The 26,246-nt window shown below is 44.2% G+C and overlaps 2 protein-coding genes across 2 annotated transcripts in view; one reads left to right on the top strand and one right to left on the bottom strand.

Moving 5' to 3' along the window:
* The window catches only part of MRPS5 (mitochondrial ribosomal protein S5), a 1,175,798-nt gene that overhangs the window by 1,018,845 nt on the left and 130,707 nt on the right, over positions 1-26,246 (top strand). The window lies entirely within an intron of this gene.
* Positions 116-19,866, bottom strand: LOC135312757 (syntabulin-like). The gene is given in 9 exon segments (XM_064448515.1): positions 116-552; positions 555-621; positions 623-1,265; positions 2,745-2,894; positions 3,888-4,091; positions 6,770-6,869; positions 15,720-15,839; positions 16,280-16,379; positions 19,828-19,866. Coding segments are annotated over 9 exon segments (1,860 nt in total).

Raw genomic sequence — 26,246 nt, 5'->3', positions numbered from 1 at the left:
ACCAGCGCGGTGGGGTGCGGGGGTGGGGAACATGGTGACTGGGAGCAGGAGGACTATTTCTGTAGGCAGCAGTACTCTCAGAAAACACCAGTTACAAACATCCTGTAGAAAGGCTTTACCTTTTCCATTCTGAAACAAGTAACATGTTTTCAAACCGATTTATAGGGCAAATCAAATAGTCAAGAGCAAAACGGTGGACTAGGACAGAACTGCAAAACAACGCTCCAGTACTGTAAATGAGATCTGTTCCTGCTCCATGAGTACTGAAAGCCCACATGATAGTTGGAACAACAGGGGCTGCTACAGCCAGATCGCTGGCGAGTCTGCTGCTCCAGTATGTCTTCTTTATTCCTGTCTGAGAAACAGTATTGACGTACCCAAAGACTTCATCATCGTGAGGTTCTGTAAAATCAAGTTCTTTCACAAAATGGTTTTCATTAACTCCGTGCTCCACCTTCCTGCATGGAGGTGTCACAGGAGACAAAAGGGTGGTAGAGTTTGGCTCACCTGGAGTTAAGTCCACTACGATACCAGAATCACTGAGGCTTTCAAGAGAAATTGACCCAATTCCTTCAGGGAAGAAGGCGGGCTTAGAGGACAGGCATCTTGAGCTCTGAGCTCTGAACATGTTTTGAATGAACTGCTCCCCTTCTAGGCTATATGGCACCACATCAGTCTGGATGGTCTGCTCCACCATCATGTTTCTGACTTTCTCCTCCTCCTCCTGGGAAAAAGTTAGTTTCTCACCCAGAACATTTTCAAGCATCTCTTGATTCACAATAGAATTGGAGGGAGCTGAATCACTCAACTCAGAGGTTGTGGTGGTCAAACTCTCTTCAAATAAATCAGTCCCGTTAGCTGTGTCCTCATGAAGAAACAGCCCACTACCTGCCAGCTCCTCCAGAGCTTGGTCCTCTGTGGTGGGGCTGTCTGGCATCGTGGTACACAACGGCTTCCCCTCAGAGTCACATGTGTACTCTGGGCGCTGCTCATCTCTCACAGAGCTCTTCAGGGCCATCTCCATGCTCGACACCAAAGATTCCAGTTTCTTGTGTTCAATGCTTACGTCTAGGAAGTATTTCTGAAATTTTTTGTCTTTCTCAGCCAAGCTCTTCTTCATGCTCTCAATACCTCGCTTGAGTTCTTTAATTTCCCTCCTTGCTTCCAAGAGGCTCAGCTCCATCTCCACATGATTACACTCGTCTTCGATCCAGTCTTCCTTCATACGTTCCACCTGAGCTTTGAGCTTTTCGATTTCTCTTTCCCTGGAGCAAAATAAAAATATCGTAACACTTCTGGTGACTGCCTGGTTGAAGAGTCAACGTGAGGCTCCACCTCACTGGGGTGGCTATGCTGCAAAGATGCTCCAAGGAAGAAGCAAATTCCTCCATGCATCATTTGCTGCCACCTCTGAGAGAACTGGCAGAGATGTCAGCTGGCTGCCAAGACGCACTGGCTGATTCCTAGCTGGAGTCACCAACCTGGCCACACAGCTAGCAGCCTTGTGGGCTATGCTGTGATCCTGGACACTTGGAGGTGAAAGTGGTGGCCTCTGGGTTAGGTCCAACCAGTACAGCGCTTGACATCTCACCTACTGCCTCACCCTGGAGGAAATGACAAACAGCTGCCTGGATGTGTCCCCTGTGCCTGCCAGCAGCTCGTCACGTATAGCCAGAGCCAACAGTGGCCTCAGACAGCAGGATGGCTCAGGGCTGCAGGCACCTGGCTTGCTTTGCACCCGGCTTGCTTTGCACCCCCCCAGCCCAGCATGGATCCAGAGGCTTCTGCCCTCACTTGCAAGCAAGTGGGGAGAAGGGCCCCCTGCGTGAGATCCAGCCCTCACAGGTACAGATGTCGGGCCACCCAAAGCAGGACTGTAGCTGTACGCTTCTACGGGAGAACTTATCTTGGGCCGCATACCTCCGGGACACAGGGCTCTGCCCGCCCTGGGGACAGTGATGCACAGACATCAACATGATGGATACAAAATGTCCGTTTACTTGGCTGCGTCACACGCTTATATAGCTCTTGCGGTTCCTGTTCCTGCCACTCCTATGGGGAGGAGTCTATCTTTCCGTCACATCCCGTAATCTTCCGGTCGCCGATCCCTGTCTATTCCCCTACACAGGACCAAGGGGTCCCTGGGACTCTACCTGGGGGCTCCATTCAAACAACCCTTTGTGCCCGCTTGGGTTGTGTGTGCTGGAAAGCCAGTTCTCAGAGCACAGCTTTAGTAAAAGAGAGAACATCTGTTGCTGTGTAATGTACATTGTTGCTTCTTCGCTTAGCATCCATACAAAGTGCTACTGCAAAAAAGTCCATATCTAAGCAACAAAACCACAAGCGGGCACACTAGTTTGTGTCAGAGCTTTTCTTTCATTAGGGGAAAAGGGGGACATTTGTCGTCGTATTTTCTGAGCGAGGTGGAACTTTTTTTATGTATAAAAGGTCTCAGTGCTAAAGTAGGCTGGTGAAGAACTATCCTTTAAAAGTCTTCTATCGGGAAAGTTCAAAAAAAGGGAAAAAGAGACAGCCATATTTGTAACGAAAGTGCACGGTACATATTCAGTGAGCACACAATGAAACCTTAAATACCTGAAAACAACCTAATCAGCCCGATCATATTTCCAATCTCTTAATGAAAACTTTACATGGTCAAGAAAAGAGTAAAAATGATCAGGACTCCCATCCCTTAATGCTCCTGAATAAATCTTGTCCAGTCTTATTTCTGAAGTGAAATATACCTTTCTGTAACTTTGCACTCGGATTCCTTCAGCTTTTTTTTCAAATGCCGTATTGTAACTTCTTTCTGCTGCAGAGGAGTCAAATACCGCTCCGGATTTTCTGGCTTAGTGCTGCAATTGTGACCACAAGAAATAGATTTCCCTGATCGCCTGAAAAGAAAAAAACCATCACACCATCACATAACATCACTCCTACAGTTCTTCAGTCCTGGCAAAAAGGAACACATCCCATAGACTGATATGGCGCTTGGCTCATTTTGGGCTCCTCAGTGTCCACACAAGTGACTCCCTCTGGCAAATCAAAGTACTTGAGAAAAGGGCTGATTTGTGGCTATAGTACAAAATTTACTATTTATCATACTTGTTTTCAGTGCCATTGCCTCAAATGAGACATTTAACTTTAAAACACCTAGCCATCTCCTCACCCAAAACGGTGCCCAAGAGCAGGCAGCTGGGCCATTGGCAAGGGCACCCAGCTGCAGACACAGCCAGGTAAGGAAGCGTACAGACTGAGTTCAGCTCCACATGTGAGTTAAGAAGCCGAGCACCCTGAAACCTACATTAATCCTATCTAGCTTTAGGTGTGTATCTGACGTGCTTGGCTGTTGAGTTGCCTGGGGTGGGAGGAAAGAGAGAGAAAGGGAGGGAGAGAAACAACAATTTCTTCTCTGCAATACGTGTCGCATGCTCCCGCAGGTATTAGTTTTCTTCCCTGTAGAGGAAACTGCACACAGAGGTACCTAAGGCCGGGCAGGGTGAATTTTCACCCGAGCATACAATATTTTCTATACAACCCCACCCAACTCTCTCCAAAGGAGAAAGGACCTTTCTGTGAAAGAACCAGGAAAGCCACATGAGAACTGACAGCATGAAACCACGGAAAGGAGCCTGCCTTGGAGTGAAAACCAGCTACAAAGTGCTTTGACTAAAAGTAACCTTGAATTTTACAGTACTGAAACAGTAAAACTTTTACATGGGATAGAGCACACTGTTGATTGTCGAGCCACCAATATGAAGAGTCACACCCATGCTGAGGAGCAACACGACCCCTTTGGCAAGCCAGACAACCAGCTGATGCCACATTTGAGTGCAGAGAGGGTAAGTCAGTGTGCTGAACACCAGGATGCTGAAATAAAGACTTACCTCGTCACTTGGCTGCTGTCACTTCCTTTGTTTGAGCCTGAGTTGCTTCTGCTGGCTAAAGAAGCCCCATAATTCTGACGGGTGTTCGCAGGACTCGGCTGGGTTTTGCTCAGTGTTGACAAAGGGGCCTTTTCACGGGAAGCAGGTGGGCTGGGTCTGGACTTGTTGGATAAGGATCCATTATTCTGACCATGAAGGCCACAACTGGAGGAGAACCAACACGGTTAAAGCATACTGGATTATCTTTATCACACAACTCATTATGTGTCTTATTTCACGCACAAAGCTGTCTAAACACTAAAACAGGTAGATAACTGTGAGTGGCCGGGAAGAAAGTCCTGAAGTCATCAGCCACTGCACACTCTTTCACTGACTGTGGGGCTCTCAGTCTGAATTATGTGATCTAGGGAAACGTTGGCCATTTTCACGTTTCTCTGTGGATAGCACGGTTCCCACTGACTCCACCAGATCATCCACATTCCCTGAACCTCTGACTCCATTAAGCAATGAGAGGACTGCAGCCTGGGCTAGGGCCAAAAGAACCACGCTTCAGCCTTCCCTGGCCAGACCGGCAGAGGGATGCCTGCTCATGGAGGTTTGCTCTAAGACTGCTTTCATGCTCCTTGGCAAGCAGCCTGAGGGATCACAGTGTGTGATGAAAACAGATTTGTTTGAGCCACTGTTCCTTTCTCTCTTTGGCATAGAGGGTGCTTCAGCTGCCACTGTCAACTATTCATAGAATCATAGAAGAGAATCATAGAATCATTAAGGTTGGAAAAGACCCCTAGGATCATCAAGTCCAACTGTCAACCCAACATCACCAAGTCTCCTAAACCATGCCCTGAGGTGCCACATCTACACATCTTTTAAGTACCTCCAGGAATGGCGACTCTAACCACCTCCCTGGGCAGCCTGGTCCAATGCCTGACCATTCATTTGCTTAGATATAGTTCAAAGCCTACGGTGAGCAGGCTGAAATAGTATTAAAATAGACAAAGAAAACCACAGATTTTTTTCTTCCTTCCTTCCTTCCTTCCTTCCTTCCTTCCTTCCTTCCTTCCTTCCTTCCTTCCTTCCAGTTTCCCTCATACGTATCTACCTTTCTTTTCCCACTCTTTATTAAATAACCTGACTGTCGACTGTGGGCTTGAAAGCAACTGCTATCTGTGCTGCTGGCAACTGCCAAAGGACTGAGGTGCTCTGAGCACAGCTCCCCAAGGTGGGTTCCTCGCTTGCTCGCTTGGTTTGTCTTCCTGCACTGCTACACTGCTACCTACATCCTCTCATGGAATTTGTTCTTCTCAACTGTAATGAAAGGGCTGGTTTCAGAAAAGAAAAAGGCAAATCCAGCCAACCAAAGAGGCCTGAACATAAAAATTTAAATACCACAGCACTATGAAGCAAGAACTCTTCTCAAGATTCCCTAACTTGGTTTCGTCCCCCCTCTGAAAATGGAACAGTTTATAAGGAAAGTGGCTGCTGCAAACCTTCATCACACTGCTGTGGTTTGGGTGATTTTATAATTATTTTACAATGAAGTGCGGGACTGTGGTTTGTGACAACACTGAGATTTTTCAGAGGAAGTTGAGTCAAACAGTTAAAAGAGAACATATCGCAAAGGAGACCTTTCCTTCCACTTCGTACAGTACAGCATCAACTCTTGGGTGAGGCAGAATTCACATAGACTGTGCATAATGCAGCAATGCAATTGAAGGAGCATTATTACAGAGGACTTCTGTCTAATTAAGTGGGTCAGGATGCTCTAATTTGAAGTTACATTTAAATGCACAGAAATACATGCAATGATACAGAATCTTACTGCAAGTAAGGTGATTTTAGGGCTTCATATGATACTTAGTATTTTTCACACACATACACGCACCCCCGGCCAGTACCTTTACTGGTTAGATTTAATCTAGAGAGTGCTTAGGTAATGTTTATTTTTCTAATGAACAGTCTCATGACACAGATAGGAAACTGCTCATTAAGCATCATTCTGACAATCTCTGTGCGCTGGGGCACACTCCGACCTCAGAGACATCTGTGTGACTTAAGCCTAGAGGTATCCCACTGCCAGTCCCGGCCTGCCTGCCAGCACTTCCACAAAGGGCAGGAAACCCGTCCTGTCAATCTGAACTCTTTCCACCTACTCCAAAAAATGTAACCAGCAGGGATTTTGTGGGTGGAGCACAATGTGCGCTGCTCCACCCAAATGTCCTCATCCTCGCATTCACAAGCTCTCTGGATTTGCACTTCACAAATGATAGGGAGAAATCTTACAGAAATCTTTCTTGAAAGATTTGTTTAGATAGATAACTCATTTTTTTATTTTTTTTTTTTTTTTGCATATAGTTTTAGTTACAGAAAGGTTGGGCAAGGGTGTTGAATACAAAAGCATCAAAGGCAATATTGTCTACTTCTTCCTACAAAAAATAAGGTCATGACCTGGAAAGGCACATGCCAAGCTGACAGTTTATTACAAAGAGAAAACAGTGATAAGACCAAAAGGTTAAGGTTAACTTCTTAGAGGTACTGCTGTTAAGCAACATATACCCAGTTGCCTCCTCCTCCACTCCAGCTGAAGTCTCTTCTGTCTTACCTGAGGGTATCTCCCATACTTGTTATGAACAAACAACACAAAAATACCTGTCGGCTGATCTGGCCTATTGACATGTTTTGGTCTCAAAAAATATAGCTTTTTTTTCCCCTTTCTCATATTACAGTTCTCATCAGTGTAAGTGCTGCCCAAGAGCATAGTGTTAGCCAAATTGTTTCAAAACTCACACTAGTGCTATTTTATGTATTAGCTGCAAGGCCTTACGTAGTAGTCTATCTCTGCACTAGCAACTCTCTCACTCTTCAGGAAAAATGGCTTTGCTTACTTGTGAGAAAAAGACCTTTTGCTTCCAGCAGCCGACACATGGGCTTCAGGCACTGAGGTACAGCCTGTGTTGCTTGAAGAGCTAAAATTGGTTTTAATCCCTGGAAAAGAAAAGGGACGAGTAAAAACACAGTGGAAATCATAACTCAAAGGCTGTTTTAAAAATCACGATGAACAACAAGCATCATCCCTTTGCCCATCCTGTGTGAATTTTAGCAGTTGCATGAATTTTCCAACAACCCTGATGTCAAGCACGTGATTTGTTCTGGATTTGCAACATTTCTTCAGAAGTGGCACTTAAACAAGAGCAGAGAAAAACCATTTGGACACAAACCCCTCACAGTAAAGAAGCCCTTTTAGGACACGGCTAGGAACATTTGTTGTGACCACCTGTTTGTTTTCTTACAGCCGTCAATACAAGAATCAGGCTGCTCACGTGGCTCCTGCAGCAGCACACAACTGTAACTGTAGATTTCGCTTGCTTTAAACCATAGGAAAACACTACGCGCTGGGGGAAAAGCCGCTTCCATTTTGGTCTCTGAGACGATGTACACATACATGCATATGTACATATACATGTGTATAGGCTAATAGGGTATATGCGTCTGCGTATGTACACACATATGCAGGTTCTCGTGGCACACAGAAGGACAGTAAAGCAGTTCTAATAGCCTTAAATCAGTCCAATAATCACGCGCGGCTCTCAAGTGCTTCTGGGGTGTTAAGCCATCTACCTGATTTCTGACTTTCTATGGATCACAGCTTTTATTTCCCAAGCCCTGGCATGTACAGGGAAAACCGCTTTCATTTTGCTACAATCAGTAGTAGGCAGAGCCACTAAGAAAGTCTTATCACCTGGAAAAATACCCACCCTAAAGTTAGGATTTTTTTCAGTCTGTCACTCAAATGGCAGATGTCCAAAGCCATACCTGGGCCTTACACTGCAAAGCCACAATATTGTACGATGACTTTAATCTGAGGGAATGGAAATAACTTTCCAACAGCCTTTAAACAGCTGGTCAGGGGGAGCATCTCTCACCTGAGAATTTCTGGGCGCCGTCTCACGCACAGACACCCCCAGCCAGCAGCTGCAGACTTACCATGAACCCCATTTTTGCTATATTTTCCATGATGCATCTGCAGATACCATCATCCCCCACTGGGGTGGATAAACCTTCAGCTGCACAGTCGTTCTTGAATCCTTTGCAGAACTGATGGTGATGTGCACGTCTTGTACCCCAGTTGACTACTTTTGTTGCTGTGACAATGTGATTACGAAAGCTCACACATCTAAGTCCCAGAACAACCCACCTAAGCAGCATTAACCATGAAAGAGGCTGCCGTTTCTCAAAAACCATTTCTTTTGTCTGAACTGGCTATAACACTTGTTTTGCCCTGATCTGAGACTCCCCTGACTAAGAGGAGTGTCTTACCCACCATTTCCCACACAGGATACCACATATTCAGTCATCATGAATTTCTCATTTGAAATTCATTCATACATATATTTCCATGCTGCAGCCACTCAGTGTCACAGTGCTGGCAGGCAAGACAACTTGGCACCATGCTCTGACGGAAACGCTCATGCCACACGTAATGGCATCCAACACCGAGAGGCCCGTCACTCTGGCCCCAGCCCACCTTGCAGCAGGCTACAAGCAGCAGCACACCCACTCCCTAGGAGCAGAGCTGTGCACCGCTCTGTGCAACGGGAAGAACAACACAGCGATGGCCAACAAAGTGCTGCAACGTTTTCCAGGATTGCTTCTTGCCTGCAAGACACTGGAGTGAAATAGTGCAGTATCAAGTGCTGTCCCTGCACTTTATTGCTCAGTGGGCAACGGCACTGAGCTAAGAGAGTGCTGCAAACAGCATCATGCTTTCTGCACTGCCTTTTAGCCTCCTTGCTGCCCTGACAGCACCACTACAGTCACCTAGCTCTAGCTGACATGGAGGGGAGAGGGGAGCCTGCAACCCCACGACTGCATGCTGTGCTGCCCACGATGAGGAGCGCAGGCAGTGCCAGCTGGCACAACCCAGGCAGAGGCAGAAAAGGCAGTGACGGTACGTCAGACGTGTGTGCACATCTGCCCCATGGGTTGGAGGACCACTGCTTAGGGAGCTAACACCATCCTGCCACAGCACTGCAATTGGCTGGGCAAGGTAGAACAGCTTAGGTATACTTGGTCTGCCAGGACAGTATGCAACCCCATCACATACGTACCTATGTCTATGGAGCCAGTATATACATTTCTTACACAGAGCCACACAACAACCGTACATGCATGCCTGGAGTATAGCATCCCAGTCTGCTATTTATAGCCATTACAGATGGTTGGATACCTTGTGGCATGGTCTTCTGGCCTCAAAAGTCAAATTCTGCTTGCACTTGAGCATGTAATATTTTTCCTTCTATAAGAATAAAGCTCAAACTTTCCTGTGTGCATTTGATTGTCCATGTGCTATCTAAATGGTAAGGTTACAACATAGAAAAAAGGAAGAAGTGTAAGTAATATCTGTGACAGGAACACTGACAGCTGAGCAGAACTGGATTCCTAAAACTCAGGATGCATCTGAGTTTAGTAAATCTTTTAAGCTAATTTAGTCTTTTGGTGTAAGTCTTTCTTATTTGCAACTTCACCACTCTTTCATAGCTTCCAAAGTATAGAAACCACAGAACTACCTATCTTCTGACTCCATAAACATGACCTCTTAATATATATCTATGTGTGTGTATATATAGATATAGAAATCATTCTTGATGCTAGGTTTGCATATAGTCACCCAGTGAAACAGAGCTGTAAATGAAACAGCGCTGACAGAGACAGCTTGTCCTCAGAATGTAAAGCACTTCAATTTGCTGAGCTTCTGTGCCTTCAAAAGCATCCTGTTACACAGCAAAGAGACGAAAACACAAAAAAATATAAGTTCACCACTCCAGTGCAGCTGATGGAGGAATAAGTAGCGTGCTGTCCCTGTAGATAGCTTTATTTAGAGACCCCAAGGGAAGAGAGGGGGCCTGACTGCATAAGAACTTCCAGCAAAGCCGTTAGAAACAGCTGGAAAAGTAGAGATAATTCAGTTGTAATGCCCTTTATTGAAAGAATCTGTATTTTTAAAAGACTAAGTTTAATTTATCTTAAAACTTTTAACTCACAGCTACATCTCCACTTTCAATCTTTAACAGCATAAGCAGTAATATTTCCAGGAAACATTAATGCTACTTCTTTTCTATTTAATACGGGGTTGTTCCTGCAAGATTGTTTTTGTACACCACAAGCAATCTAGGAAAGAACACCAGACTGCTCACATGCACGAACAAATGTAAGAAAAAGAAGCTGCACAGAAGTGATGAAGTCTTGCTTCAGCATTTCCGGCTTTTCTTCAGATAACACCCTTTAAAAAACGACCCATGTTGAGGGCAAAGGCTGCCAGCAGGGAATGCACTCAATTCACAGTGTCAAGCTCAGCTGGCAGCGTGTTTTTGTTCCAGTCCCTGGCCTTTGACTTACTATGCGATTTACTATTACTATACATGAGACTCTTGCCTTGCACTTTGCTATAAATTTCACATCCAACAGTAACTGCGTAAATGCAGATATAATCCTGGGAGCAAGGATCAGGACTCTCCTCCACGTAGACTGCTCTATTCTTTGTGTGACAGAGAAGCTGCTCCCATGTGCTCTGCCGCTGCCCGTGTCCGACAGATACCCTCTACTACCCCGAGGTCTAAAGCCAGTGGAGGAAGCTGATGATGCTCTGTAGGTTGCAGTGGTTCAGAACTCTTGTGAGAGGTGTGGATTTGAACTCCTTTGGTCTAAGGAGGGCACTGAACTCAGATCTTTTCCCTGACCTCTACTTGCGCAGCTGCCACACAGAACAGGGTGGGTGGTAGCACCAGTGCTGGCCATAGTTCAAAGCAATGAAACGTGCTGGTTGCTGGCACTCACAGAGGTGGTCTGGCTCTGGTACAGAGGTTCAGAGTGAATGTGAGGCACGTGCATGGGCGCAAGCAGGGTACAAGTAGGTGGCCAAATCTGGGAGACGGGCACGCCTCTCTGGCCTCTCCTGTGGACTGGTAGAGGTGCGTTCCTGCCCGGCATGCTCTCTGCTGTGAATCTTGGATTGTAGTACCTAACCACCCCCTCTTATTGTATATGCAGTTTAGTCATCAAGCGCAGACTTGCAAGTTGTGCTCCCAGAATGACAGTGAGAACCTGAGCACAGCAATGCCTGGCATCAGCATCCCCTCCCCTATCCCACTGCGCTGGCCAAAGAAGCTATCACTTATCACTCTTGGGTGGACATCTACCTGACTGCTTGCCTGTGCCCTCTCCTCAGACAGATCTGTTAATCACGTTGCAGCTGATTGCACAGCGCAGTAACAGCTGATAAATTGGCAGCTGGCAAACATGCAGTCAGAGAAGACGTGGAGCAAAACTTTCAGTGTGGGTGACCATCAACTGTTCAAACCTGCTGGGTGAGGAGACTTCCAGCTCAATGCCAGGCAGAAGACTTTGGGGAAGAACTTCAACGCAGATCCTGCTTCCCTGCATTTAGATCTAAACTTGATTTTACTTGACCCCCTCAATTCATACTGCTGGTTGTGTGATCTGAACTAATTATGCATCTTGATTTTTGCTCATCTAGTTCACCTACTTTTCTTACTTTGGAAGAAAGTTTGTTATCAAATAATCAAAATTTATCTCATTAAGCAGTTTTCCAATCTCATCTAAATACTATAGCTTTGGTAGTAATCTGAGCTGCATTCATGCAAAGTATAAGCACTGCAGATCTCCAAATAAATACGGAATGTGGCTTGTGTATGCCGTGAAACCACAGTCAGTCAAGCTCATCTCTAAAAACAGTCACTACAAACTAATTACTGAGATTGGCTGAGAGCCATCATGTAGACTCTGCATATCACTGTATCCTGAGCCAGCATTTTTCTTCATTGTTTTTAATTCATGGATTTGCAGAGCAGCCACGAGCAGATGTTGGAACAGACAAAGAGCATTACAAGGTGGGGTTTTTTTCCTGCTTTATATACCTTACAGAGATTCTTCGTACGGAAATTATCCTGACCTAATTCTTTTTTGTGATTCTATATGCAGTTTGAGCTCTTCTAACACCACTTTAGAACAGCTGCCAGCAATTTTCCCTTCTCATCCTGAAATGACCTTTGCTGGGGGAACACATGTTCACGGAGAAGACAACAGTCTGGACAGCTTATCTTTCTGTTCAAACCAAAAGGCTCTTTCGATCAGAGATGGAAGGATGCTACTTTGCTACTCCAACCTCATTAGAAACATTGAGACTGGAGGTTCAAGAAATACCAATAGATGTATAACATGATACTCAACTTGTATATGACAGTTTTGGAAAAACCTCTGTGATGTGTAAATCCACCTACGGACAAGTCTTTAATAAGGAAGCATGTGGTGTCACCTCAGGAGTTTTCTCATATACCTGGCAGTACTACCTGGTCTGCTTGAATAGAAATGAATAGGCTGGTCAGAAGTACTTTTAGAAGCTGGAAAACATCATCTTTGGCAGGGATGACTTAACAGGACACAGAAAGGGAGTGAACTCCGTCATAGACTAGGTCAACATGCCAGCCGTCCCGTTATGTTGGTGGCAGAAGTTTAACAAAGGGCTTTCAGAGGCCTCTTCAACACATCTCCTAAATCTGGTTCCAATGCACAAGGAGGAGAGAGGCTGGCTGGTGCACAGCAACAAACCCCGCAGGCATGCATTCGCAGCAGCAAATGCTGCAGGTATGTGTCCACAGCATATATGCAAACGCATGAAATCACATGCTAAACCTGATTCAGCTGAAAGCTTTTGCACAATCACCCTTAATAGAAGGCACATGGTTTTCATTATAATGTGCATAAAACATTTTAAATCAGTTTTACCTGTTTTCAACAGGGAAGAGAAAACCACCAGAATGAGAAACATATGCGAGAGGTAACTAACTAAGCAGCCCTGCAATCCCAGGATCAAAAGCAAAATTTGTCATAAAGCTAGCCAAACATTTACTGTAACGCACACCTTGAAATTATTACAAAAAAATAATAGAGATCAAGTGCCATCTACTGAAACGAACAGTAAAACCCTACCCAGTATATTGATTGGTTGCCTAAACTATATTTCTATAGTTCTAAAGAAAGACAAGGTGGGTCTCAAAGCAATGAATGTCAAGTTACGACTGCTGTCATTTGCTTGTTTTTCCCCCCAGTAGCACTCTTAGCATTAAGGAACACTAAGGACAGACATGAAGCCTGTGCTTTTTCAGCCTATTAATCCTTGAGGGTTTGCGGTCACACCGTATTCTGCCAACTTTAGCAAACACTCCCAGCCTGCCAGGTGCCCAGACTTCGAAAGCCAACAGCTTCCTATTACTTACAGAATTTCAGAAGGGAGGAACAGGCGACCTGTAATGAAATGCCTCAACATGGAAGCAAGACAAGGCTTGTAATCCAAATAAAATACAAAACAAACTCTGCAGAATTTTCATTTCCTTTCAACACAACTTACATAACAGTACACCTAAGATACGGTATTATAAGGTACATCTACTGTTTTGTTACAACACATTAAAAGTAATATATTTCAAGCTCCTTGGGGAAGCGATGTCCACCTTGCAGCGGCTGGAGCAGGATTTATGAAAGGATGCCAGGTCCCCAGCTCCACAGGGGGAATTTTGGAAGTAGCACTCTCCCTATCTGCCACCTCACTTGAGAAATCCCGCTCTCAATCAGCAGAGTGTCTCAGCTATGTGAAAATCTTGTTTCTGGGCATGCCTAGAAGCAGGTCAGCTTTAAAAGCACTGAAGAGCTTGGTGCCTGGCTCCTCTCTAAAGACCAGGGTGGGTGTTTCACACTACACAGAAGACATCAGGGTCCACACAAAAGCAGCCCAAGGAAAGCTCTCTTCTGCTCTCTGCTTTACTGGAGAAAGGATCCACCTGGGATTTGCAGGGCCAGATTTAGCTTTGAACTGGGAGGAGGCTGCACATCATCTCCCCATCACGCCACCTGGGGCACGCACTGCGTCCAGCTGTAAGAACCAGGGGAGGAGATGGGGTTCCTGTCCTCTCAGCTTATCAGGGCCTTCTCCAGCTCCTCCACAGATTCACCCAGTTGAGGGTGCCTGCACGTCTTTGTCACCCGTTGCTACAGAGTGGAATCCAAACAGGCCTGAATTTCCCACAGCTCCCCTGCCTCCATCAGGAGACCCTGCCTAACCCCTGCACCCAACACACCTGAGAAAAGTAAGTTCTACAATCTAGAGTTTTGGGCAAAGTTGGGCAACCTCTGCCTAGTTGCTCTATCAGATGCTGGGTTTTATTTTCTGTTCATAATTGTGGTTTATTTATTGGAACAGGGACTGGGCATGCATTTCCCCCTTCTTCCAGGCTCTTCCTAATCTCGGAATCATAACGACAGGTGAGGACCAAAAGAGATTGAAGGCATCTAAAACACAGCTTCCCCAGGATTTATATAGCTAGGTACGTAAAAGCAAGCAAATGTTCAAAATGCCCCCGCTATCTGCAAAGACCTGCTTAGTTGTTTATGGCTGAGTTTAAAAAAGGGGGACAAATATTTTGATAGTTTTATTATTTTAATTTAACTAATTCTTAATTAAAAATAAATCCTTTCCATTTTTAATTTTTAAAATTTTATCTTTTAAAAATATAATTAAATATTCTAATTTAATTCAACAAATTTAAAATTTATTGAATTAAATTAAGTACATTAATTAAAGCATTAAAATATCTCTAAGCATTCTAAATGTTTTAGATTGAAGATTGTCTTTGTTCAGTCTGAGAGAAAGGTTTTCTTTAATGTTTTGATTTGGCAGCAAACCCCAAATCAATTCTTTGCATAACTCCACTTTGAACATAAGAAAATGGCAGACAAAAAAAAAAGAGGGGATGTAGAGGAAAACAGAAAAGGAAATAATCTATCCATTCTCAGAAAACAGTTCAAACAGTTCAAATCCCAGGATTCTCTTTAAAAAGGCGGGGTTCCAAAAAAGGTCAACAACAATGATGACAGGATTACAGGGCACTGTTTATGAAGGAAGATTAAGGGAATACAATTTGTGTATTCTAATCAGTCTGGCAACACTCTACCATGGGGAGGAGGAATACAGCTGGAAAACTGTAAAGAAAACCATTTAACAGCAACACAGGATTCTGGCTATGATGCATGTTATGTCATGAAAAATTACTTTAAATAAAAACTGATGTTTGGTGGAAGTGCTCATAGTAGAATGTAGCTGGAGTATGTTCAGAATATTTTAAGCAGGGCATCAGAAAACTATTTTCAACACTGGCATAAATAATACAGATTGTAAATTACAAGCAGAGCACCAAGAAAAAAAAAAATCTCCTAAGAGAACATCTATAATGGCCTTTCCATAGGCACAGTATTTCCTTCCATACAGGTGAAGCGGGCTGAAAACCACGGAAAACAGCCAGAAAGAGCAGAACATTTGCTGCAGTAGATACACAAATTGCAAAGCCTGTTCCAGCTTGACCTCACACATATTTTAAAACAAATACTTAAGAGCGTGCAGTGTGTATAGCATCGGTTTCTCTTATTTGACTCATATTCCATAACGAATGAGCAGAAGAGAGAAAAAAGCTTCTTAAATATAAAAAAGACTTTTTTTTTTTTTACTAAAGATCACTGCTCTGGCCATCTTCCATACCTGCCTCAACTCTGACCTCTAAACCTCAGTGCCCTTCTTACGCCAGGAGCTCAGCCATCTTTTCCCGATGGAGGAGGAGCATGTCCCCACAGTCCCCAGGAGACCTGCATCTCTATCAAAAGGCATTTGGCACTAAAAGGTGAATTGGCTGGCACAGGTCTCACCTTGTCCAACAGCCCAGCGGCTGAGGCGCTCCCTGCAAAAGTCCCATATCTGCATCCCCTACTTACTCAGATTTGCAGTTGGAGCCGTGGCTTTCTCACGGACCACACGCAAGGCTGAGCTTGAGGTTGCAGGCATCCTGAGGCGAGAATCTCCCTTTAACAGTTGGCGTCCCACTTTCAGGAGATCTGGAGTGGTATCAGGACAATTAATGGGCCAGAGAGAGAGAGAGAGAGAGAGAGAAGAGTTATGGTGTGCCTGCTGGGTACTTGGCTTCAAACCCCCAATAAAAGAGTAACTAGATTATACAAAGTGGAAGAGCTTCCCTGGGAGCAGACTCCCTGCATCCCCTCAGCCTGCTCAGCAGCCTGCTACTAGGGCACTCGTCTCCTTTGTGCTCAAGTCCAGCCTCCAAAAGAGGCAAACAGATCTAAGTAGAAGTTTCTTTTCCCTTTACTGAACTAAGTAACAGGCATCTCCTTTTAATGTTCTTTTCCTTTGTGAGGAAGGACGTAAGCACCTAAGTGCGCAAGATTTGTGCCCGAGACCCTGAATTGTAGGTGGCCTGTGCCACCAGCCCAGAGCTGAGCACATCATTGCTTAGGACAGATGGGATTCAGGCTTTCGCCTTTTACTTGCCCATTCCTCCTTTGTAACTTGCTGACTTCTTTTTGGGATCCTCTATTATCTCTGTGATGTCTGGGTGCCTGCTGCAGCCCGAGAGTCTTCTGAACAAAAGGAGATATATGTCTTGAGGGGCCTCAGCCCAACCACGTCCCTACTAAGCAACATCAACAATAATTTTTTAGAAAGGGTGGATCATACAATCTGTGACATTTTTCTAGAACACTTTAATTTAACAGGAACTTGCAGATTTGGGTTCAAAAATACAAAACACTTGAAAGCCAAAACAGTCTTTGTAGGTGCTACTTTGTTTATTCTTCTTTGAAAGAAATACGTGGCCCTTTGAATATGTTATCCACACCAATTCAACTCAATTTGTTGAAATTCAAACTCTAAATCTAAAACATATAAAAATCCTAAATAAAAAACCATAGCGCTATGCTAATAATTTTTCAAAGATGCTTTTTCAGCATCTTTTGCTCAAAATATTTGTCTTCCAATTATATTCCGTTCTTATCTCTTGGAAGTTACACAGCACTTTTTTCACTTCAGTGCAATTCAGTTAGCTTATACCCTAAAAATTCTTCGCTCCTGCTAACAAAATTCACGGTGCAACGGGAGATACAGGCTGTCCATGTGCAATGCTAGCTGCCTTGGGCAGCGGTCCTCAGAAACAGGACAAACGGACAGTGCCCAAGCCTATCAGGGATGAACAGGAGAGGAAAAGGCATCTAATTAGACTTACTTGAAGATCCAAGTGTGATCTTCAAACACAAACTTTCTTCCGCAAATGAATGTCTAAGACTGGGTTTCCTTTCTGTTAAACAAAACAAAACAAAACAAAACAAAACAAACATAAAAAAAAAAAAAAGAAAAAAAAAAAAAGAAAAAGAAAAGAGACAGAAACCGTACTTGGCTTCAGTAAAGGCTAACAGCAGAGCTGCCATAGACCTGATGAGGAACACAGGAGACCGGGGTGGGATTCATCTGACTAAGCATGGATGTCTCTAATGTAGACACCCATGTCTGAGCCAGCCTCGGTCCCATATTTAGGCAACCGAGAGTTCGTCAATATAACCAGTGAGTTCAAGGTACTCCCTCACCCCCGAAACAGCTCCCACAACGGCCAGGAGAGAAACGGCAGATTCACCTGTTAAAGCTGTTCCACTTCTGATCAGCAATGGGACCAGTCACTGGGGCAGACAAGGGGGGCGCCCCCCCATCTGCAGCCCACAGCTCCTGAAGGTTGTCCAAGGAGACCCGTAGATTCGGTTTTCACCTCTCCTGAATCACAAATACCGAGGGATTTACCCCAGGCAGAGGAGCCCCAGCGGGATCCGCCGCCTGCGCTGGGTCCGTTGACCCAACTGGCAGGGACCGGTCAAAAACTGCCACGGGGGGGACCCAGGCGTTCCGATGCACGCGGAGGGGGCTGGGCTATGCAAATGAGGGCACCCCCAGCAGCCGCTTCCCCCCTGCTGCCAGCCGCCAGGCCTCACAGCACCAACTGCTACAACACACCAAGCCTTCACAGGGTGACGCCTCTCTGTGCTCAACTCCGGGATGCAAGCTTCGAGGTTAGCGCGGGCTTCAGCCTGGGCACGGCATCCTCGCTCACGGAGGGTGACATGTGCGCGCTCATTTCCCTCTGAAAGAGTTAAAAATAACATTAGAAACCCTCAAGCTGACACAACAACATCTTCAACTCGTTTAAACTAGACACAGGAGATGTTTCTGTGATCCGAGTTTTTAAGAACAAAAATACATGCTTTTTTGAGCCTGCAGCCGTTTTAATGCTGACTCCACTCCAGCAGTGCTTATTGAGAATGAAATCCATGTGCAGAGAAAGTAAGGATCTCCCTTAGCTGCCCGTGTCTGGGTACCTATTGGTGCTCAGTTAATATCTGGAAGTGTCTTAGACTGGAAGCATTTTTGTGTAGTAATGGAGGGCTGTGTTCCGTTAAGTAACAGGGAAGACTATAGCCTGTGACCTTTTCTCTGGTGGCTTGGTATGTATGTGCAGCAGTTGAAATAAGCCCAATATGGCTTCCTGGAGACCAAAGCGTTCTGGAAGACAGTGCTGAGCAGTAGGCTACTAGTGCCTGCAAAGTTCCTGTAGTCTCTTTCTTCCCCACTCCCCAGCAGATTCTGGGCTGAGATGCACCCAGATTTTCCAGGCAGTGATCAACCTAGTGGACGATAAACTGGATTTTCCTTTAAACTGGATTTTCAGTTAATTGAAGTTAGTTAGAACTTGGTTGCTTCTGCAAATTGTAGATACCTATCTGCACCTTTAGACTTTCTAAATGCCAACAAATTTATTTTTTTTCCCAACAGGAACAGTGAAGCTAAATGCTCTTTGGCTGAATAAGCAGCACTGTATAAAATGTCTCGTGTGTGAAGATGTTTTTTGTACATTTATAATCGTGTTGAAGTAAAAGAATAGTATGAAGTCGTTCTTCTAACAGTTATTCAGTAGGTCTACAGTAAGTAAAACCACGCTGGAATAAGAAGGTCTGCTAACGGTGTGCTAACAGTGCTTATAATTAGTGTTCTGTTAACCAATGAGTTGGGTTTTCCCGGGCATAAATTGTGTTAGGAATGCAAAGCAAGGCTGACATCAGGAATGAATACTTCCCTGGTTTAAACAGCTTGCATCATTCCATCCAAACTCCGCTCAAATTCTTGCTTTGGAACCCAGAAAGAATGAGTCACATGTGGCTGTAGTTCATCATAGGTGCCTCTTTATTGAGAAACGAAACCTTTTCTGAGCCTGAAAGGTCGTAGCTTTATGTTGAATACGCGTAGGAAGTTTGGAATAGAGATCAATGTTTGGAATAATGACCAAGTAAAAGAGCAGTGAAAAGGTAATCACTTTGTGGTTGTATTTATTGCTTGTATTTATTTTTCAGTGACTTCAGTTCCTCTGTCTGAGGTAATGTGAAGGTCTCCTCTCATCTGGATGCTACTGAAGTCCAATAAAATCACTCAGCCAGCGGAGTGCATGGAAACCACCTCTCTGTGCAGAGGAGTTGTGTGTTGTGCAGTTTATAGGGTGGGGCAGAAACATGATCTGCTGTGACTGTCCTCACTTCACAATTGCAAATGAATAGCAGCACTGCTTAACGCCTCATGTGGCTTTTTGGAATACCGCTGCCTTTACGTGCAGGCTAGCGCGCATATACCGTCTTCCTTTCTGCATCGGTTCAGAGGTGCAGGGAACATACAAAAATCTGCTACTGTAAAGTGGCAAACATTATTACTCTGCATATGCTAGACTGACAGCACTGTCACCTATCTGGCCTTCTGGTGGAATGTACAACAGTGGGTCATCACCTCAAAAACACCGTTGGGAATTCCGTTAACTTGGGAGGTAGATCCTGATGCAAATTACTAATTTCATTCTTCCATGACAGACAGCAGAGCAGCTTAACAGAGCACAGGGAAACTTCTGGCCATTAATAATCAATGAAGGGAAACCGTGAAGGTACTGAATAAGTGCAGTCCCTCTCCTGTCCTGCCCAGTCCAAAGATAATATGAAGCCTTTGTACCTCAAATACTTCTAAGTTTTGTGTGTCCAGTTTGTCCATAGTTGGCATCTACCAGACACGGCTGCATCCAGTGATGACAGCTTTTAATTCTCTGCATTTTACACACTGATGTGGATGCGCACGGGTAGTTTAGGCATGTTGAAAGTTAACTCCTTTCGGCCTTGTCAATGAGAATTCTTGATTCTCTTTTAATAAGCACATCTTTATTCTTACCGAATCTGTGTTAAATTTCACCTTTTCAAACTAATGAAGCTTCACTTTTATTTTTAAGTCCTCTTGCAAGCAGCTTGACAGATTTTTCTAATCTAATAAACTGAATGCGAAGCCGGAGCGACCTCCTAACATCATTCTGTTACTACTTATGCAATCGAGGAGAGAGCTGCAACGTGGCACTTGGAGTATGGATCCAGTTGTTGCCCCAGCGCCACTCAGTGATGTGTTCTAGCTGAAGTGGGGAATAAAACAAGTGGATTTGGGGGTTACTTTTTTCCTTTGCTCTAGTCAGCCATGTATTTGTTGAAATTAGAAACCTATTTCTGTCGACAGATTCTCTGAGCTAGCAGGTAATGATGTCTGGGGTTTTATAGCAGTGATAAGAAATAATGCTAAAAGGATATACAACCGTAGACTTTAATTTTTTTTTCCTTAAAGGCTATTGTTTCTATCTGTACTGAGCAATAGAATACAACACAGATGCTGAATACATGAAAAGGAACATTAGAAGTTGTCATCTCATCTGATCATGAAGAAAATGTTTGTAGGACTTGCATTACAAAGAGGATAGCTTCTGATGCCTCTGCTGAGGGGAAGGAGGGACACAAGCCAATGTCCTAGGCAAGTCAAATTGTTTTGGTCTGATTTTGAAAAAGACAGGTAGTATTGTTACTTGAAGCATTAGATTTGTCTAAATAGCTCTGGGCCTTACAACTGTCCTACGTTCTCCCTGACACACTGAATCCTTGAGAACTGAGTGGCTTTTAGATTGTAAAATATTTGGGCAAATTATGAATTATAACCCATTTCTGACAGGAACTTAAAGTATGCTGAAAATTGGACTCGTGTTCTTTAGCAGTTCACATTTTCTTTAATTGCAGACAACAACAGATAGAAGAAAGGGGAAAAAAAAAAAGAGAAGCAGCGCAGCAACGAAAGAAAATGGGGGAAGAAGCCCAAAGGCTAATGAAAGAAGAAGAAAACAAAACTGATGTAGAAGCGTCCGGACACAAACCAGGCATCAGTGGCACAGTGCCAAGGAAAAAGAGAATTTCAGCTCTACAACATACATATTGGTATTGATTTAAGTACTTCTAGGGCTTCAGCATTTCTAGGACTCCAACCGTTTGGTTTCAGGGCATTCTTCAGGGCATCTTGGAAGGCAGGGTTCTCTCAGAATATCTTCAACGACTGGTAGGTGGTTATTAAAGGAGAAAAAAAGCCCACAGAAAATCATGCCTTGATGGAATGAAGTTTCCTGCAATAGTCCTATTCCAGCACCCTTCTTTGCAGCAAAAGTGATTGAGCAAGGATGTTGATTGAGAGACATCCTTAATGAATAGTTCAAGCCTAGAGAAAAGAATGGAAATACCTAAGAGTGTGGTAAATCTCCTGTATTGTCTATGCTTACCCGAAACATGTAATTAAACAGTTTTAAAGAACCCTTTGCTTCCTGCCTGATCGAGAATGTCTGCTTTTGCCTTTCCATAAAGGTATTTATAAATGTTTCACATTTTTCCATGGGAGATAATATTGACGCGTGCAGAAGAAAATTACTTGTTAAAGGTGACCTACGACTCTCAACGTCCTCCTGGTAGAGTACACTCTGGTAGAGCACAAGTTACAGCTGAACACAAAAGTGGATTTCTTGTCACTTTGTCACCTGCAGCCCCTGTGCTACCATGCCCCTTTACAACACTACAGTGGTTAACAGCAGGGGCATCGCTACACAGCAGTGGTGCGTGCTGCTCCTTTCTTATGAAGGCTAATGTTGTGAACGTAGGGGAGCAATTCAATCGCTTACTTGTATTGGTAAATTTGTATTTCTAGCAGAAATTCTTCTACTTCCTACATTAAGGGGGAAAAAAAGTCTCACGCTGTATACTTGTTGCATAGGTAGTACAACTGAAAAAAAGGTGTCCTCCTGTGAATACACCTAAGTGTGAAAATTCTCAGTTCAGTTAACAGCACTTCTCAGGTTCCATTTTTGTACACTTACTGTATGTATTTACAGTGGGATTCCACTCAGAAAAGCGTGCAAGGTAAATAGGCAGTAGAAGACAACAGTAGTTTAATGAAGAAGAAAAGTTAATGTCTGCTGGAGGGAAAGGTGTGTGGGAGGAGGAGGGTCCATGTGGTCATTATGTGCAGCTCAGAACTTCAGTGAATACCTCCTGCATCTTCTGCTGTGCGGATGCTATTATCCCTGAATTCATGGGCTGTCTTGTGGCAGATGAGCGAGGACAGCAAATTCTGTGCCTGAGACGGGTTCCCTGTGTATCCAGGGTCCTGTGAAGTTGTGACAGAACGGGAAGGGGCGGGGGGACTAGATCACCTCTGCCTCGAAAAATAGAATTTTTAACTAAGTTGTAAGACACAAGTTCTGCTTAAAAGAGAAGTACTTGAGAAAGTAAAGACAGTAAGACTTACTCTGAATGGCCTTTGTCATGGAGAAAAGTTTAAAAAAATATTTAGTATGCTTGTCATGCTGCTTAAAATCTTGCACAGACCAACTGATTTGACAGCAATTTTTAGACATTAAAGAAGTCATTGAGAAATGTGAAATTTTAAAACACCTTTTAGAAAGCAACAATATGCACTTTTGTGTGTATCTTCTGCGCAAGGGTTCTGGCTGGAGTAGAATCGATGACTACAGTCTGTCCGGACTGAACAGCAGTATGGCAAGCAAATCTGCTCCTAGTACACACCTCTAAAGTATCTGATGGTGGATTGGAGATAAGAAGAAAGTCTGTGAATAAGCTTTAATAGCAATCGCGTCTGTCCTTTCAACCACACTGATGAAGCAAGGAGGCACATGTCATAATTCTTTCCCTATTGCTGACACAGGGCAGGGAAACCTAATACCTGTTGCCTAGTTTAGGTTGGAAGCGACATCGCATCTTTCTAAAAAAATTAGTTTAGTGCTTACTATTGCTATTTCTGAGACAATGTAAAATAGGTGCAAATAGATGTTATTTATTAAAAATAAGAAAACATTGGCTAGTTAAGAAGTTAGAAACAAAGCCCCTGACTGCGTCATGAGAATGCTCGTGTGTTTTTGAGCCTTCAGCCGTTTTAAAAACGATTAGGTGCTGCCACCTCCTGCACATCAGCCCTCCTGCGTTGCTTTGCCCTCTCCTGCTGCGTACTCACACCGTTTTGCTGTTCTTCCCTCCATTTCCCTGCCTGTACTTGAGCACAACTGCTCTAGGAATTGCTCCCATCTACTCTACCAAGTCCTGACATAATGCCAGAAAGGGTACAGTGCTCTCGCAGGTAGTAGTCTGTATGTCAAAACAGCATGCATTGGTTTCATATGTTTTCCTGCGCTATAGTTGCTTGTGTTTGCAATGTCCCATGTTCATTTGTCTGAAGGGTTTTGGAGGAAAATGCTCCCCTGTTCTGCTCATGTAGGACATAAATAAAACAGTGCTTCAATTTTAGCGCATTTCTAGCGGTTGGGATTTAGGTGAGGTGGTTGATTTGGGGGGGGGGAAAGAAGGCAAAATGAGGAAGTGATCAGAAGTGAAGAACAGCCTTGTGAGTGGGTGGACCTAAGTAAGCATGCAGGTGAATCTCTGGTGAGGCGGTGGGCAGTGCCTGTGCCTGGGTGTTTTCAGCAGCTGAGAGGCATGTTGGGTACCTCTTCAGCTGAATATTAAAGAAAGGCTTCTTTGAGCCTGGATTAGAAAGAGAAATGCATAATGGGATTATCAATAGGTGTTGCTTCAACCAGGGAAGGAGCCGACTTGGTTCCTATGCTACCCTGTAAGCATGAATTCAAGCAGCCCCCTGCTACCTGACCCTTAACCTATGCCCTGCTTGTCCTCCCCACCTGCACACTTTGAGGCAAGACTTCCCAGTGTGGTATGAACAATTTCTCAACTCAGAAAAAGGAGGAGGTTTTATTGAACTCTTTGGAGGCTAATGGTCCTCCCCTAGCTGCTCCATACAGCACCAGCAGGATCCAGGTGAATCATGACTAAGAGTAAAGCCAAATATTAGATGGGGAAAAATCAAGATGGTACATTTGTCACAACAACTGGGATATCCTCTGTGGATCAGGGAGCAAAGGCCAGTCCCACAAAGTCTGGGACTGGAGCATTTATCGTGGTACTTCAGGCCTCTTCTTACAAAGGGTACCTTGAGCTGTCTACATGCTTGCAGGATGGAGGAGGAAAGGTGGCAGCTTGGAAGCGAGCTGTATTTCGGGTAGAGATCAGAGCACGGACTTCTATCAGGAATGTGGTGGGAACTCTCTTGCTGAGCATAGGTAAATAACTTATGAGAGTTGAGCGGACAGAAGATTTTTAAGGGCAAGAAGCAATTTTGACGTTATTCTGGTGTTAGCGCCTTGTGTCTTAAACATGGACCATGTCCAAAACATGGTTTGAAATGAGTTCAGCCTATTGACATTTTAAATGTAAGTGTAGGTTCATACTGCTTTGTTGCCTGCTTGCTGCAAAAGACACCCACGTAGTCACAGGTGAATCTCTCTCCTAGAACTGAAGATCTAAACTAGTCCTCTAAACTAGGCTCCATTTCACCACCACTCACAGCAAAGATCACTTAAACAATAGTGGCTGTTAAAGAGAAACCCAAAATTGTGATAAAGATGGTAAAATCACATATAAAATATTGCGCTCTCAGCCTTGAACAGACATGCTTTGAAGTAGCAATAAGGCATGTTGTGTCATGTGTTCTAGTCCCATCCCCTCCACCCCCCAACCTATTAATTTTGGCCCTTGTGCCCAGGTACTTAAAAGAAAAGCTTTTGAAAGTGACTTTGCAGCAACTATGTATTGCAGTAGTGTCATAAGGCAAGTCAAGTGGCCTGCAGGAACCCAGCAAGGTAGGTGAGCATGGAAGAGGGTGTTGCTGGCAGAGGAAGCAAGACGCTCTCATCTTCTCATCTTTGTGAACTCTTGGAGCCTGTGTTACATCAACATGCCTGTTCGATTTCTCTTCCTTAGTGAAATGCTTAATGAACACTAGGGAATCTGTTGCAAACACAAGTAATTCAGAACCCAGGCATTACAAGGATGCAAAAGGTCTCTGAATTGCCTCTGTAAGCATTGGTGCATATCACCCTCTTGAGTGTTGCAAATGCTCCCCACATGCTGGCCAACTGTTCCTCCTTCCTTGTGGCTAATTCTTCCCCAAAGCGGCAGGGCAGTGCATGGCGTTGTCTGGCTTCACTAGGCTTCTTCTGCTCTGGGTTGCACAGAGAAATATTACACTTGCTTTGCTGGAGGGGAGAACAGGAAGCCAGTGAGGTTTAACCGGCCAGAGGTGTTGTTGAAAGGTTGGGTGGAGTCAGGCAAACACCGCTATGTCGTCTGTTGGTTGGCATTGCCCTCCTCTGAACTATGCACGGATTTCAAGTTTTGGACAGGAAGAATTTGTGGTTTGATGGTCACAGTGGCATCTCGGTGGGCACACTGAGACTGCATGGCTCTCAGATTAATTAAACAAGGTATTCTGGACTTCTGTTACATGCCGGGAAGACTGACACTCTCCTGGCAGCACAGAAATGAGCAGTTACAAGCTTCTGGAAGATTGCATTGAATTAAAGATTAGGTACTTGCATTTGTTAACTCAGCATGGGTGCAGTCATGCAGGTGGCATGTGTGTCCACAGACCAACTGGAGCCTTTTTCTCTGCCTGAGTGCTTATGCTTGGAGCTGTAATGAAGTTTTTCTCAGCAGAATTCTGTTCTTTGGGTCCTGATGGTTCCTTATGCCCTGATACAGTGCCTCCGCCAGCTCTGCCTGTGGCCAACAGCTCAGCTGAGACCGGCTATTTTATATGGCTTTGCTACAATAAAACACTCACACATTTACCATTTCTAACAGGCTTCATTGAACTTGTGATTATAAAGGTAATTTACAATAAAACAATTAAATAAACAATAAGCTAAAGCACAATACATTTCAAAGGGCTCATATGACTACAACATTCCAACACATTAAAACTTTAAAACAACATTAACACTCAAATTGTACCTACACCTATACTTATCTTTCTAACACGTTTCAAGACTCTCAACAAAGTACCTTTTTGGTTACAGTCCCTGTAAACACACAAGACCAGTGAAACACTCAAGCAATTGTACAACTGAGAAGAACACTACACAAGACAGGAACAAACAATGTGCTGGAAACTGCCTGGGGAATAGGGGGTTGACCTCTAAATTGAACTGACTC

The sequence above is a fragment of the Phalacrocorax carbo genome, chromosome 3 (assembly GCF_963921805.1).
Source record: "Phalacrocorax carbo chromosome 3, bPhaCar2.1, whole genome shotgun sequence".
NCBI lineage: Eukaryota > Metazoa > Chordata > Aves > Suliformes > Phalacrocoracidae > Phalacrocorax > Phalacrocorax carbo.
The sequence above is the reverse complement of the archived record's forward strand: the minus strand, read 5'-3'. Positions and strand labels throughout refer to the sequence as shown.